The sequence below is a fragment of the Aristolochia californica genome, unplaced genomic scaffold (assembly GCF_029961685.1).
Source record: "Aristolochia californica isolate CCGP_79_NKW_82.1479 unplaced genomic scaffold, dmAriCali1.0.hap1 SCAF_9, whole genome shotgun sequence".
Taxonomy (NCBI): Eukaryota; Viridiplantae; Streptophyta; class Magnoliopsida; order Piperales; family Aristolochiaceae; genus Aristolochia; species Aristolochia californica.
The window spans coordinates 6384160-6397217 of record NW_027182290.1 but is presented as its reverse complement, the minus strand read 5'-3'; the positions used below and the strand labels follow the sequence as shown (position 1 = coordinate 6397217).

The 13058-nt window shown below is 35.5% G+C and overlaps 1 protein-coding gene across 1 annotated transcript; it reads right to left on the bottom strand.

Annotated features, from left to right (window-relative positions):
* Window positions 1-12277: 12277 nt before the first annotated feature.
* On the bottom strand, window positions 12278-12730 carry LOC137940594 (secreted RxLR effector protein 161-like). The gene has a single exon (XM_068785748.1). It carries the CDS (start codon window positions 12728-12730, stop codon window positions 12278-12280), a length of 453 nt encoding a protein of 150 aa, XP_068641849.1.
* Between the last annotated feature and the right edge of the window lie 328 nt (window positions 12731-13058).

The following is a 13058-nucleotide window of genomic DNA, read 5'->3' as shown; positions in this document are numbered from 1 at the left end:
ATCTCAGAAGCATTAATGGATGAACATTACTCTCTATGAGAATCTCAAGAGCCACATTGATGATAAGCCTTCACCTTCATCTCCTTTTCACTATGATTTGGATGAAACAAATCCGTCTCCAAATCCCGAATACCAATCATGGCTGCAACGAGATAAGACTCCTTATGTTGTGGCTTACAACCACCATGGCAGAGGACATCTATGCCCATGTTATTGGCCTACAGTCTACATTGAAGTTTGGCAGAAATGCTAGTCCCTCTTTCTCAACAATTAACAGCTGCAATCCCTTAAGAAGAGTGGTTTCAGCTCCATAAATGGATTCCTCACTCAATTTAAATCCTTATATGATTCACACGCAGCAATGAACTCAGTCAATGATGTTGATAAAACTTTCCGGTGCTTGACGGCCTTGCGTCTCAATTTGAAACCTTATTAACTGAAAGAATGACAAATCTCCATTGTCCTTCTTACTATGAAGTTTCACCTTGATTTTTTTATTTTAAAGGACTAGGTAATTCAGAAAGTGATCTCTTGGGGCAGACAACTTGAAGGACTCCATAAACTTCAACAAATGCAATTTTGTGTCTAAAATAAGTCCTACCCATTAGCAAACATTTTATTTCATTTAAATAAATTCAATGCATTTATTGCGATTGTGGTGATATATGTAGTTCATGTTCTATTTGTGGGATGGGTAAATCTTCTAAGTTACAATTTGCCAGTGGTTCATATCTTGCTCATGATGTGTCGAAAATAATACATACAAATGTGTGGGAACTAGTTCCTATTGCTTCTCATGTTGATTGTTACTATTACATTGGTTTTATAGATAGCTTTTCTCATTTTTAGGGGTTTTTTTTCCTGTAAAAGCTAAACCTGAAATGTTCTCGAAATTTGTTAAACTCATTGCTATGGTTGAACTTCAACTTGACAAGAAAATTAAAGTTCTTTAAAGTGAAAGAGGAAAGAAAATTCTTCTCTAGTGATTTTACTAGAATTTTGAATCCTAGTGGTATTATTTGTTTTGTTTCCTATCCTCACATCTAGAGCAAAATAGAGTTGTTGAGAGGATACATCAACATAAAGAAGGGTTAGCTTACCCTTTCATAGCCAAGTGCCTCTCCCATTTAGGGTAGAAGCATTCTCCACCATTGTCACTTTAATAAATAGATTACCCTCTTTGTCTCTTGATCCTTTCAATTCCTTATCAATGTATCTACAACAAACTTTTTTATTATAATTATCTTCACACATTTGGTTGTTTGTGTAATCCTTTCCTTTGGACATATAATTTGACTAAGTTTCAACATAAATCCTTGCGATGTATATTTCTAGGATGTAGTCGTATACATAAGGGGTATAGATGTTTTGAACAATCTTTATAAGAGTTGTATATATCTCGTTATATAAGTTATGATAAAAATGATTCTTTTTCTATACGAAGAATTTTTATTTTCATGTTAAAACCTCCCAATTCACATACCCCAACTATGCAGGATCAATTTTTAGATCCTCAACCACCTCACAGTCCCACACTTGTATATGTTGATATTCGCCTCCCCATTCGTGCTACTACACAATATTCTAACCCTATTCCTAGTATAGTTTCTCCCTCTTGCCCTCCTATATCATCTAACAAATCTACCCAAATAACATACCCTCTCATGAATTCTTCCACTCAGGGTGGTTGTTTAGAGATTGTCCTCCTTTGTTCTCCCCCTAGCACCAATTTCCACCCAATGTGATCTAGAGAACATCCAAATCTTTGCCTCATCCTCATGTGTTCTTAGTTTTGTTATCTACATAACATAAATTTTATAAGCCCACTCTTTCCATACCTCATTGGCGAGATGTTGTGCACGCGCAATTTAGTGCCCTTAGATAAAATTAGACTTGGAATTTAGTTTTGTTTCAAAAAAATATGCATTTGGTGGGTTAAAAAATAGGTGCTTAAAATAAAATTCAATTCTAATGGTTCAATTACACATTATAAGGCTCACTTAGCTGCTCAATGATATTGTCAAATAACCAGCCTAGACTATGATTAGAGATTTAGTCTAATTAATTATAAATCACAAACAATTCAAGTAGTTTTATCTCATGCAATCTCTATAATTGGCTCATCCAATAGTTTGAAGTAAATGATGCTTTCTTAAATGGCATATTGAAGAAATGGTCTTTATGAAACAACCATCTATGGGTTTAAAAAAGTGCCTTGAGCACTATTTGAACACTTACTTATTGGATGTTATGTGTTACTATATTAAAAAAAAAATTGAACTCTTGAATAAAAAATTTCCATAAAGACTCTAGGAGCCTTAGATGTTTTTGTTGGTCTTCCAATTCATATCTAGTGGCCTTATCATTAACCAATAAAACTACATTGCAGATATTTTGGATAGAGCTATTGCTACACCATTAGTTGTCAATACCAAAACTAATGTTGAAAGTCCTCCAAACTCGAGTCCTACTCACAACAGAAGTAGTTAGGGCTCTTCAATGTGCTACTTTAACAAACCAAACATATGCTACATTTTAAATTTGGTATCTAATTTGTTCACGATTCATTTGATCTTCACTTTGCCTTAGTCAAAATGATTCTTTGGTACCTTAAAGGGACACCACCTCTTGTTATCACCATGAACCCCTTAGTAACACAAATCTCATTGGGTTTTTAGATGATGATTTGGGTGGTTGCCCTCTCACTTGAAGGTTTACCATAGGTTTTGTCATCAAAATCCAATTTCTTTGTCTTCCAAGAATAAACCTATGCTCTCTCTTTCCAATACGAGCCTGAAATTTGGCCTATGGCTGCTACTTTTGTTGAAATTATTGTGGACTCCAATCCATATTTTGATGATTATAAAACTTAATTGAACTAAAAATTACAGATTTAGCATTTCATAGGTTTTTAGTTCAAGAGACACAAAAATCAAGGTCTATACAAAAGAATCGGCATATTCATCTCAAGACCTTGTGCTCCACACATGCGTCAAGTCATCTTGAATAAGCACCGATAAGAGAAAAATGGAAGATTAGAGTCTCACTCGTCTAACAAATCTCAAGAACTCTATCCATATAGAGATCAATCAAAAATCTTCAAAATTGAGGTATAAATGAAATTTTTGGAGCTATAAAATATTTTGCATACGTAACATGTTTTACCCATACATACCTTTCTTTCAAACCTGTTAGAATCAGTTAGGACAAATTTCCATCATGCTTTGAAGCCTAGATTAGTAACATCGCTTTGGCATGATCTAACATTGTCTACCGATGATCGATCATCCCCAATGTACACTGTCTAAAAATATAAAGCATGATTGATCAAACAAGGTGATTGATCGATTAGACAAAAATTGGTCGGGATGTGTTATAGAGCATGATCGATCAATATTGTCCAGGTATTAAAAAATTATAAAACATGATCAATCGTACCTATTGATTGAGGGACATAGTGCATTATTTATCAGAACCTTGTCATTGATTAATCATACATGTATTGCACAACCACTAGGATCAATGCATGATAAATCAATCTAGGTAGACTGATCGATCAACTTAACTTGTCAGACATAATACACTAACATTGATTGATCAATCCATCAATCAATTAGACAAAAGCGAGAAAAAATAATAGTCATTACACATGATTGATCGATCATAGTTTTACATTGGTCGATCATTGTGTAGTCAAGGTTTCGCAAATAGCCAAATAACGACTAGTTCAACTTAGGGGAGCTATAAATACTCTACCAAAATGTGCCTTTGGTAAGTTATAAGCATTTATTGGCAAACCTACCTTGATCAAAGCATTCCATACTTGAAATCCCTTTCAAAATCCTTTTTGAGAGAAAAATGCCATCTTTCTTGCAATTCCTTCATTCCGTTCAAAATTACTCCTTGCATTCACTCATACAAGCTCCAAACTCATTTCAAACCGTGCTTCAAAGTTGAAAACTTGGGGATTTCAAAGGAGGAAGTTGTCTCTCTATCAAAGATAAGGGAGTAAGCTTTTTTTTTTTTTTTTGTATTTCAATTCATAGGTTTATCTAGGACCTTGAATTCTAGATAGAAGAGCTTGTTAGAGCTAGAATCTAGCCAAATCTCTAGGAAGATTATTGTAATCATGTATTTGAGAATACATGTGACTTAAAAGAGAGCCACACTATCTTTGTGTAAATTCCAACTCATAGACCTAATTAGAGGAATTTCCAAAGCAAAAGTTCTTGGGTGGTGAATACCACTAGGGGAACATTGATAACAAAATATCTTCATGTCAATTATGGTTTAGGGTTTAGGCCTTTACACATTTTAAATCAAATTCTCACTTGATTTTATAAACTCAATTTCATGGCATTTCAAGATAAATTGTTCATTCCTGAAGGATAGTCAGCCAAACTATCCCCATTGTTCAATGGAGTAAATTATGGGTATTGGAAGGTAAGAATGATTTTTTTTTCTTCTCCAATCCATGAATTATGACATTTGGCATGTGACCAAGAATGACCCATTTGAGCCACAAAAATTAGAAGATGATTATCTTGTTACTGATTTTAATGAACTAACTAGGGAAGACAAGGAGCAATCAGAACAAACTTTAAGGTAATTCACTTATTATTATGTGCCTTATATCCAAACTAGTTCAATTGGGTCTCTACATGCAAAACTGCCAAAGAAATATGGGATAAACTTGAAGTTACCCATGAAGGGACCGCTAGAGTCAAGAACACTACAATTAGTTTATTCATAGTCCAATATGACGAATTCAATATTAAAATGGGCTACTCAATTTTTTAGATGAACTTGAGGTTCACTCGTATCATTATTAAATTGAACATTCTAGAAAAAGAAATTTATTTGTATAGGCAAAATGACAAGCTTCTCAAATTACTTCCAAAGTCATGAAACATGAAGAAGATAACCATCCATGAAAAATTTAAACTTTGGAACAATGAACTTGGAAGACTTAGGTGGGATCCTCCTAGCATATGAGATGGAACCCAATGAAAAAGAGCAAGAGTAACCTAAGAGGAAAACTCTTGCTCTTAAGGCCAAATCTAGTGTAAATGATGATACTAGTGAAGAAAGCTCCAGTGAAGTAAGCTTTATCATTAGACATCTTCAAAACATGTATAGGAAGAAGAACAAATTTAGAAGAGACCAATTTAAGAATCAAAATGACAAATCTTTTAATTGGACTAATATTTGTTATGAGTGTAGAAAACCAGGGTATAGAAGAAACAAATACCCATTCTAGAAGGTAGAACTTCATCCACGAGCAAAAATCCAAAGAACAAGAAGAAGAAAGTTTTGATCTTAGCTTGGGATACAATGGAAGAAGAGTCCAGTCATTCCAAGGAAGAAAGAGAGTGATTAGGGTCTCATGGCCATTGAGGATGATGACTCCACTACTTCGAAAGAGGTAAGTGACTCGGACTATGAAAATGTGTTTGAACTTCTTTTAGAAAAAAAAAATTCATAGTCTAAGTAATTATAAGAAAGAATGCAATGCTCAAAAACATGAGATTGCAAAGCTCAAGAGTGAGCTTTCTGCCTTGAAGGAAGCAAATGAAAGACTATGAAATATCTATCACAAAAAGAACACACCTAGGAGGAAAGTTGGGAGAAACAAGAAAAGACAAAACCAAAAGTTGACTCCAATTCCTCACATTAGATGCCACTATTGCAATAAGTTGAATCATTATGCGCACATTTGCCAAATCAAAATTTCAAATGTCTTCAAATAAAGCTGGTACCTAATATGGTAACCCACAAAACCATGGGAAAACAAGTTTGGATGCCCAAATTACCTAGTGGATCAAATATTTTCCCAAAGGGACCTAACCTAAATGGGATCTCTAAGGGTTGATCTTTTTGTTATGTAGGGATGTCTCCAAGCTAAGGCACCAAAGAAGGTATGGATCTTAGATAGTAGGGGCTCAAGGCACATAATTCGTGATAAGAAGTAGTTTGTTGAAGTCAAACCGAAAGACGGTCGCTATGTAACTTTTAGAGACAATAGCAACGGTACCATACAAAGATTGACAAAATAGGTACCTCCAACTCTTTCATATATGGTGTCTATTATGTAGAAGGGTTGATGCATGATTCACTCAACATTAGTCAATTTTTTGAAAAAGGAAACAAAGTCTTTTTTGAAAAGGGGAAATGCTTAGTAAAGAATGAAAATGACAAAGTAGTTCTAGAGGGACATAGAAATAGAAACCTCTATATTGTGAACACAGTTGACTTACCCTCAACTAGTCCCATCTAAATGGGTATAAATGTCGATGAATCTTGGTTATGGCATAAGAGGCTAGGACACATGGGAATATATTCCTTGAACAAATTAATAAAGAAAAACCTAGTGAGAGGACTACCAAACCAAAAAATTATAAAAGAGAAACCTTGTGATGCTTGCCAACTTGGAAAACAACACAAAAACTCTTTAACGGTTAAGAATGTAATTTAAACCTCTCAACCTCTTCAACTAATCCACATGGATTTAGTTGGACCTACTCAAACCCTAAGCTTAGATGGAAAGTGTCCCACCTTAGTAGTTGTAGATGATTATTCCAAGTTCACATTGGTAGATTTCCTAGCACATACGGATGATGTTTTTCTAGCCTCTACAAAGCTTTGTGATAAAGTTTAAAAAGAACAAGTAGCATTATCAAAACTAAGAGTGACCATAGAGGAGAATTAAAAAATTACACTTTAAGGAATATTATACATGACATGGCATAGATCATACCTTTCTCAACTCCTCAAAGTCAACAAAAGGGTGTTGTTGACAGAAGGCATAGAACCCTAGTTGAAATGGCAAGAGCGATGCTACGTGCATACAATTTGCCATATAGATTTTAGACTGAAGCTGTAAACACCACTTGCTATATCATAAACCGAGTAAGCATAAAATCCTTTCTCAATAAAACTCACCCTTCCCAACATAACCTTTTTTTGAAACTTTGGATGCAAGGTATTTGTATTAAAAGAACCAATGGAGAAATTGGGGAACCTTAACTCTAGGGCTGATATAAGAATGTGTTTAAGTTTTTCATCTCATAGAAAGGCATACATAATGTATAAAAAAAATCTATGGGAGTCAGGGAATCGGTGCATGTTGAATTTGACGAATCCGATTCATCAAATCCAACCCAACTCCAATTGTTTATGACAAAGAAGGAAACCCCTTGGACACATCTATGGGATCTCAATGCCAAGACCAAAATCTTGATGAGAACCCAAATGACATATATAAATAAGAAGAACCTCCTATGGAGACAAATAATTTTAGGTTCATGACTGATCATCCCCTTGAAAAAGATAATCAGTGACCTCAAGGAAAAATTGCACCTAAAAAGACAACTCATGAAGCTATGGTGAATAACGCCTTTGTTTCTCAAATGGAGCCCAAGTGCTTTGCTGAAGTTGTAAAAGATGACTTATCATGGCAATGTAAGAAGAACTAAACCAATTTGAAAGGAACAAAGTTTTGACTCTAGTGTCTAGACCCCCAAACGAACAACTAATATGAACAAAATGGGTTTTTAGGTATAAAGCTAAGAAAAAAATAAAATTGTGAGAAACAAAACTAGGCTATTGCCAAAGGTTACAACCAAGAAAAAGGTATTGATTTTGAGGAAACATATACATATGTATCAAGACTAGAGGCAATTAGAATCCCATTACCCTATGTTTGTCACATAAAATTCAAATTGTAGCAAATGGATATCGAAGTGCATTCCTAAATGGGTACATTCAAGAAGGGTACACATAGAACAACTTGAATGTATTGAAGATATGGGTAAGCTTGTCCATGTATACAAGTTACACAAGCATTATATGGGTTAAAGGAAGCTCCTAGAGTGTGGTACAAAAAACTTAGCGAATTCTTATAAAAATTGATACAAGAGAGGTAGTATGGATAAGACCTTATTTTCCAAAAACCATAGTCAAAACCTGATCATTGTCCAAACTTATGTGGAGAATATTATTTTCGGTTCTACAAATCCCTCACTATGTCAAGAATTTGAGTAATGAAGAATGAATTCAAAATGACTTTAATGGGTAAACTCACATTCTTCCTTGGACTTCATTGTTATACAAACTAAAAATGGAACTTTCATAAATCAGTCCAAGTACACCAAAGGATTGCTTATGAGATTTAGTGTTGAAATTCTCAAGTCAATTAGCACACCCATGAGTTTATCCTTGAAACTTGACTTTGATAACTCAGGTAGGGTCATTGATCAAAAACTCTATAGAAGTATGATTGGCTCCCTACTTCATTTATTGGCTAGTAGACCGGACATTATGTTTTTTGTTTGCCTATGTGCTTGATTTTAATCTAATCCTAGAGAACCTTACTTAATGGCCATGAAAAGAATTTCCAAATACCTACTTGGAACACCAAACTTAGGGTTTTGATACTTTAACTCCTCTACCATAGATCTAGTGGGGTACTCTGATGCCGATTTTTTTGAATACAAAATTGACATAAATAGTACAAGTGGTAGTTGTCAATAATTTGGAAACATGTTTGTTTCTTGGTTCTCCAAGAAGCAATATTTAATTACACAATCTAACACCAATGTTGAATACATAGCTGCTGGAAGTTGTTGTGCACAACTTCTATGGGTGAGACAACAACTAGAGGATTATGGCTTAGAGAAAAATGAAATTCCAATCCATTATGACCACAAGACGGCCATAAGTCTAAGTAAGAACCTGGTTTACGCTCTCCATCCAAACCCATTGAAGTCAGACACTATTTTATCCTAGAGTTGGTTCAAAACCGAGGTAATTAGAATTGAATTTGTTCCAATCAAAAATCGATTGGCAGATATTTTCACAAAGCAATTAGGATTTGATTGGTTCTTTAACCTTGAAGAAGAACTAGGCATGTGCAATCCACCTTCATCTAAATAGGATGATAAAAATGAAGCAAAATGTAATATCCCATAAAATTCATACTACATGAGTGAAATGGAAGTTAAAAGGATCATTTTTTTATTCACTCTGCATAAGGCATGATTGATCATTACTTGGCAATGATCAATCAATGCTTTGGATTGATAGATCAACTTAAGTGATTGATTGGTTGATCGATTTATCGATTTAGACTTGTCAATCATTGCAGGGACAAAGAATATGAAGGGTTTTAAGAGATATTTCACTCCTTTTTTCTCATTCCAACCCTCTCAAACATGTTGCCCTTAGTCCCGTTGCTCCTATAAGCCATCTCGCTCTCGGATTTCCTTTAATTTTTTCTGTCCAAACTATCAAAATGAAAAAGCAGACTGTTCTTCATCTTGTTGAAGCATGGCACCTCGTTCTTGGTGCAAAAATCAGAGATTAATCATGGTCAGGATGAAAAATGTTGCAAAGAAGGATTCTCATGCAACGGAGACCGACAAATGTGAAGAAGTACCGAATTAGAGGGAACCCTTGAGGTCCTAGACCCAAAGAAGTAAGTATTTTAAAATATTTCTCACCAAAAGCATAGCTGAGACCAAAAAATTATATTTGGGATTTTGTAGAAGAAAATATAGGGTTTTTGAGGAGACATTGGAACTTTACATGGGCATCCAAGATTCACGGAGCCTATCTACCCCCTATCAGTGAAGGTCTTTTATGTAAATTTGGAAGTGGAGAAGACTTCACGGGGAGACCTTAAAATCTCTTCTTATGTGAAGAAGATAAAAATTCCCCGCTACTCACATTTCCTCAATGACATCCTAGGAACTTCTTTCATGGACTCAAGGGTTACATAAAAGAGAGTTGGCCACGAGATCTACCCGAGTGGCCTCAAAACATTAAAGAGGCCATATCCCTCATATTTGGACAAACAGTCGGAAGCTCATATGAGATCAAGATCAAGGATCTCAGCATGGAATTTAGATTATTTATGAAAATTGTGACCCACATCCTCAATGCGAGGAATAACACTTTCTCTTGACTAACGACTACCAACATTTCTTGGTTGTGGGGCATCACGCAGCACATTCGGCTCCACTTCGGCTATTTAATGGGACTTTGGATGTTTGGTATTGTTGTGAGCACATGCCCCAACAGATTACCCTTCACGCAGCAGCACTACCATTCTATGCCACTTTAGGGGTCACATTTATGGATGAAGAATGTTTAGATTTTATGAAGAAGATGAGGATCAGAGAAACCAAACTAAGAAAATTTGGTTTTGAAAAGTGGAGGGGTCAATGGGTTCCCAAGGACACAATTCAGAAAACAACCACTCAAAAGGTAGGCTCAGGGATGGACCTAGCCCGGATCGATCTTGGGGGCATCAATTTGAATTCGTGAAGAGGAAGTGCACTGACACCACCTCAACCAGTGGCTTGAGGAGGCCATAGAAGAGATCAGAGCCAAACAACGTGAATTGAAGGAAGGACAACAAAACTAAAATAAAAATTGAAAATAAAATGTGCACAAATCTCAAAGCTCATTGATTCTATATGACCTTCTCGTCTAGATGATTCTATTGACATAATTGCATGTTACTGAGTTGCAGAATCGTGCATCTTTTTCCCGCGTTCATTTCAACTCTCGTCGCGTGACAGCCATAACATATCTATTCATTAGTTGGAATTTACAAGTCAAAGGTGACTTGTTGTTTGGCTACAACATAGTATTGTTAGACTTGATGTCTAATAATAAAAAAAGAACATCATAGAAATAGATATTAAATCCTCCATAATTCTCCTTATCATGAGAGCCATACATATATCATAGAATTGAAATAAGAAGAATAAAGAGAGCGTACCTTTCATCTTGAAGAATATAAATAAAACTTGAAGTGCACAAGATAAGCTTTGATAATTCGTTTACAAGTGATAAGCTTGCTCCCGCTCAGCCAGATTGGGTGTACAAATAGCATTCGCCTCACTTGTAAGACCATGGAGGAATTTATAGATTTCCAAAGGGTGTGGCACTAATGACTATTCATAAGAATACATCCTCTTAGGAGAGATACATCCTCTTAGGAGAGATACATCCCCTCAAGAGAGATACATCTCCTTATTCCCAAGGGATGTGCCCACTAAGTCAATGCACCCAATTAATCTACCTCTATAGGGGGATGTGCTGGCCATTATTCCCTGTATTGAACACCAATGAAAAAACATCTAGAAATGGGTCCCACGCCTATAAAATCATGATAATTTTATTTCATAAATAATATATTTGAAACAATAATTCCAAAAAACTCCCACTTGGTTTCAAATCCATTTCAAAATCCGATTTTCAAAAAAACATGAAAAATCAATCTTAACACATAAAACCATACCATGACCATAGGCATTACCTTAAATACTTTAATATGCATGTGTTGTTAACCCTGGCTTACACAATATATATCTTAGATATCCAAGGTTGGGGAATAAACCAAATCCATACTTGTCTAATTTGCAAGTTCAATGGTCTCCATTCATAGCATACTAGGACCTAAACTCAAGGTAAAGCTTTGTACCAGTTCGAGTATTAGCCACTAAGGTAACTATGCCTAATCAATACCACAGGCCTGAATAATTTAGACATACAACCCTAACTTCGTATTGAGACCCTTCCGTATATACATACAAGTATATACCTAATAGAAAATCTAGACATCAAGGCATTTCACCGTACATAGCATACTCAGTACCTGAGGAGATCAAGGTAAAGCTCTATACCAGCATGAGTATTAGTCATAAAGGAAACTGTGCCTATGCAGTCCCATTGGCCTGGACAATTTAGAGACTCAACTGTCACTCCTTATTGAGACCCTCATGTATACATGTACAAGTGCATACCTAATAGGGAAGCTGAATCTCAAGGCATACATTGAGTACTCATATTATCACACAAAAACATATGCATTCTGTCAAAATCATTCTTTCAAAATGGTCATTCCATGGAATATAAATTACACTGTCATGACATAGTATTATAAATCATTGAGATTACAATGCATACAAAACAGTGTTCTCCCACTTGGTTTCATTAATTATAAACAAATCAAACCCATGTTCCCCACATGGCAAGTGAAACTGGTCACGGGAAGACACTTGGTTAGTGGATCAACTAAGTTGTCCGGAGAAGATATCTTATAAATAACAACTTCCTCCTTCCTCAGCATGTCTCGTATGTAGTGGTATATCCCTTCGATATATTTAGCCTTGGAGTGATACTTCGGATCTTTCATGATAGCAATAGCAGATGCGTTATCACAAAAGAGAGGAATAGGACGATTCACACAGTCTACCACTAGAAGACTTCACAAGAATTTGCGAAGATAGACAACCTCCCTTGTAGCTATGTTCATAGCTACATATTCTGCCTCCATGGTTGATTGCGCGACACAGTCTTGCTTCTTGCTTTTCCAAGAAATGGCACCTCCACCAAACATAAAGATAAAATCGAAAGTAGACTTGCAGGTATCAAGACATCCTTGATAATCTGAGTCGAAATAACCAATCAATTCCAACTTGTCCGCCTGATAAGTCAAAGCATATGACTTTTTTCGTTTTAGATAGCGCATTACCCATTTAATCCCTTCCCAGTAAGTGAAACCTGGATTAGCCTGAAACCGGCTAATAACCCCAACAGCATAAGCAAGATCAAGTCTTGTACATATAAGAGCATACATAAAACTCCCCACAAATGCATATGGATACTTAGATTTGTCCAACTTATCTTTGAGGCGAGAAGGACAATCCACCTGACTCATCTTTTTAGTGTTGTCATAAGGTACTTTACCTTGTATACAGTTGAACATGTGAAACCGATCTAGAAGAGTGTCGATATACTTCTCTTGAGACAAACTCAATTTTTGCAAAGCTCTATCCCATAGAATTTTAATGCTAAGAATATAAGAAGCTTCCCCAAGATCTTTCATATCAAATGTCTAAAACAACCATGTCTTTACACCTTGGAGTAACTGAATATTACTCCCGGCTAATAAAATATCATCTACGTTTAAAGTAAAAAAGGCAATGCGATCTCCCACTATTTTGATATAAACACAGTGATCTTCTGGATTCTGAGTAAAACCATAC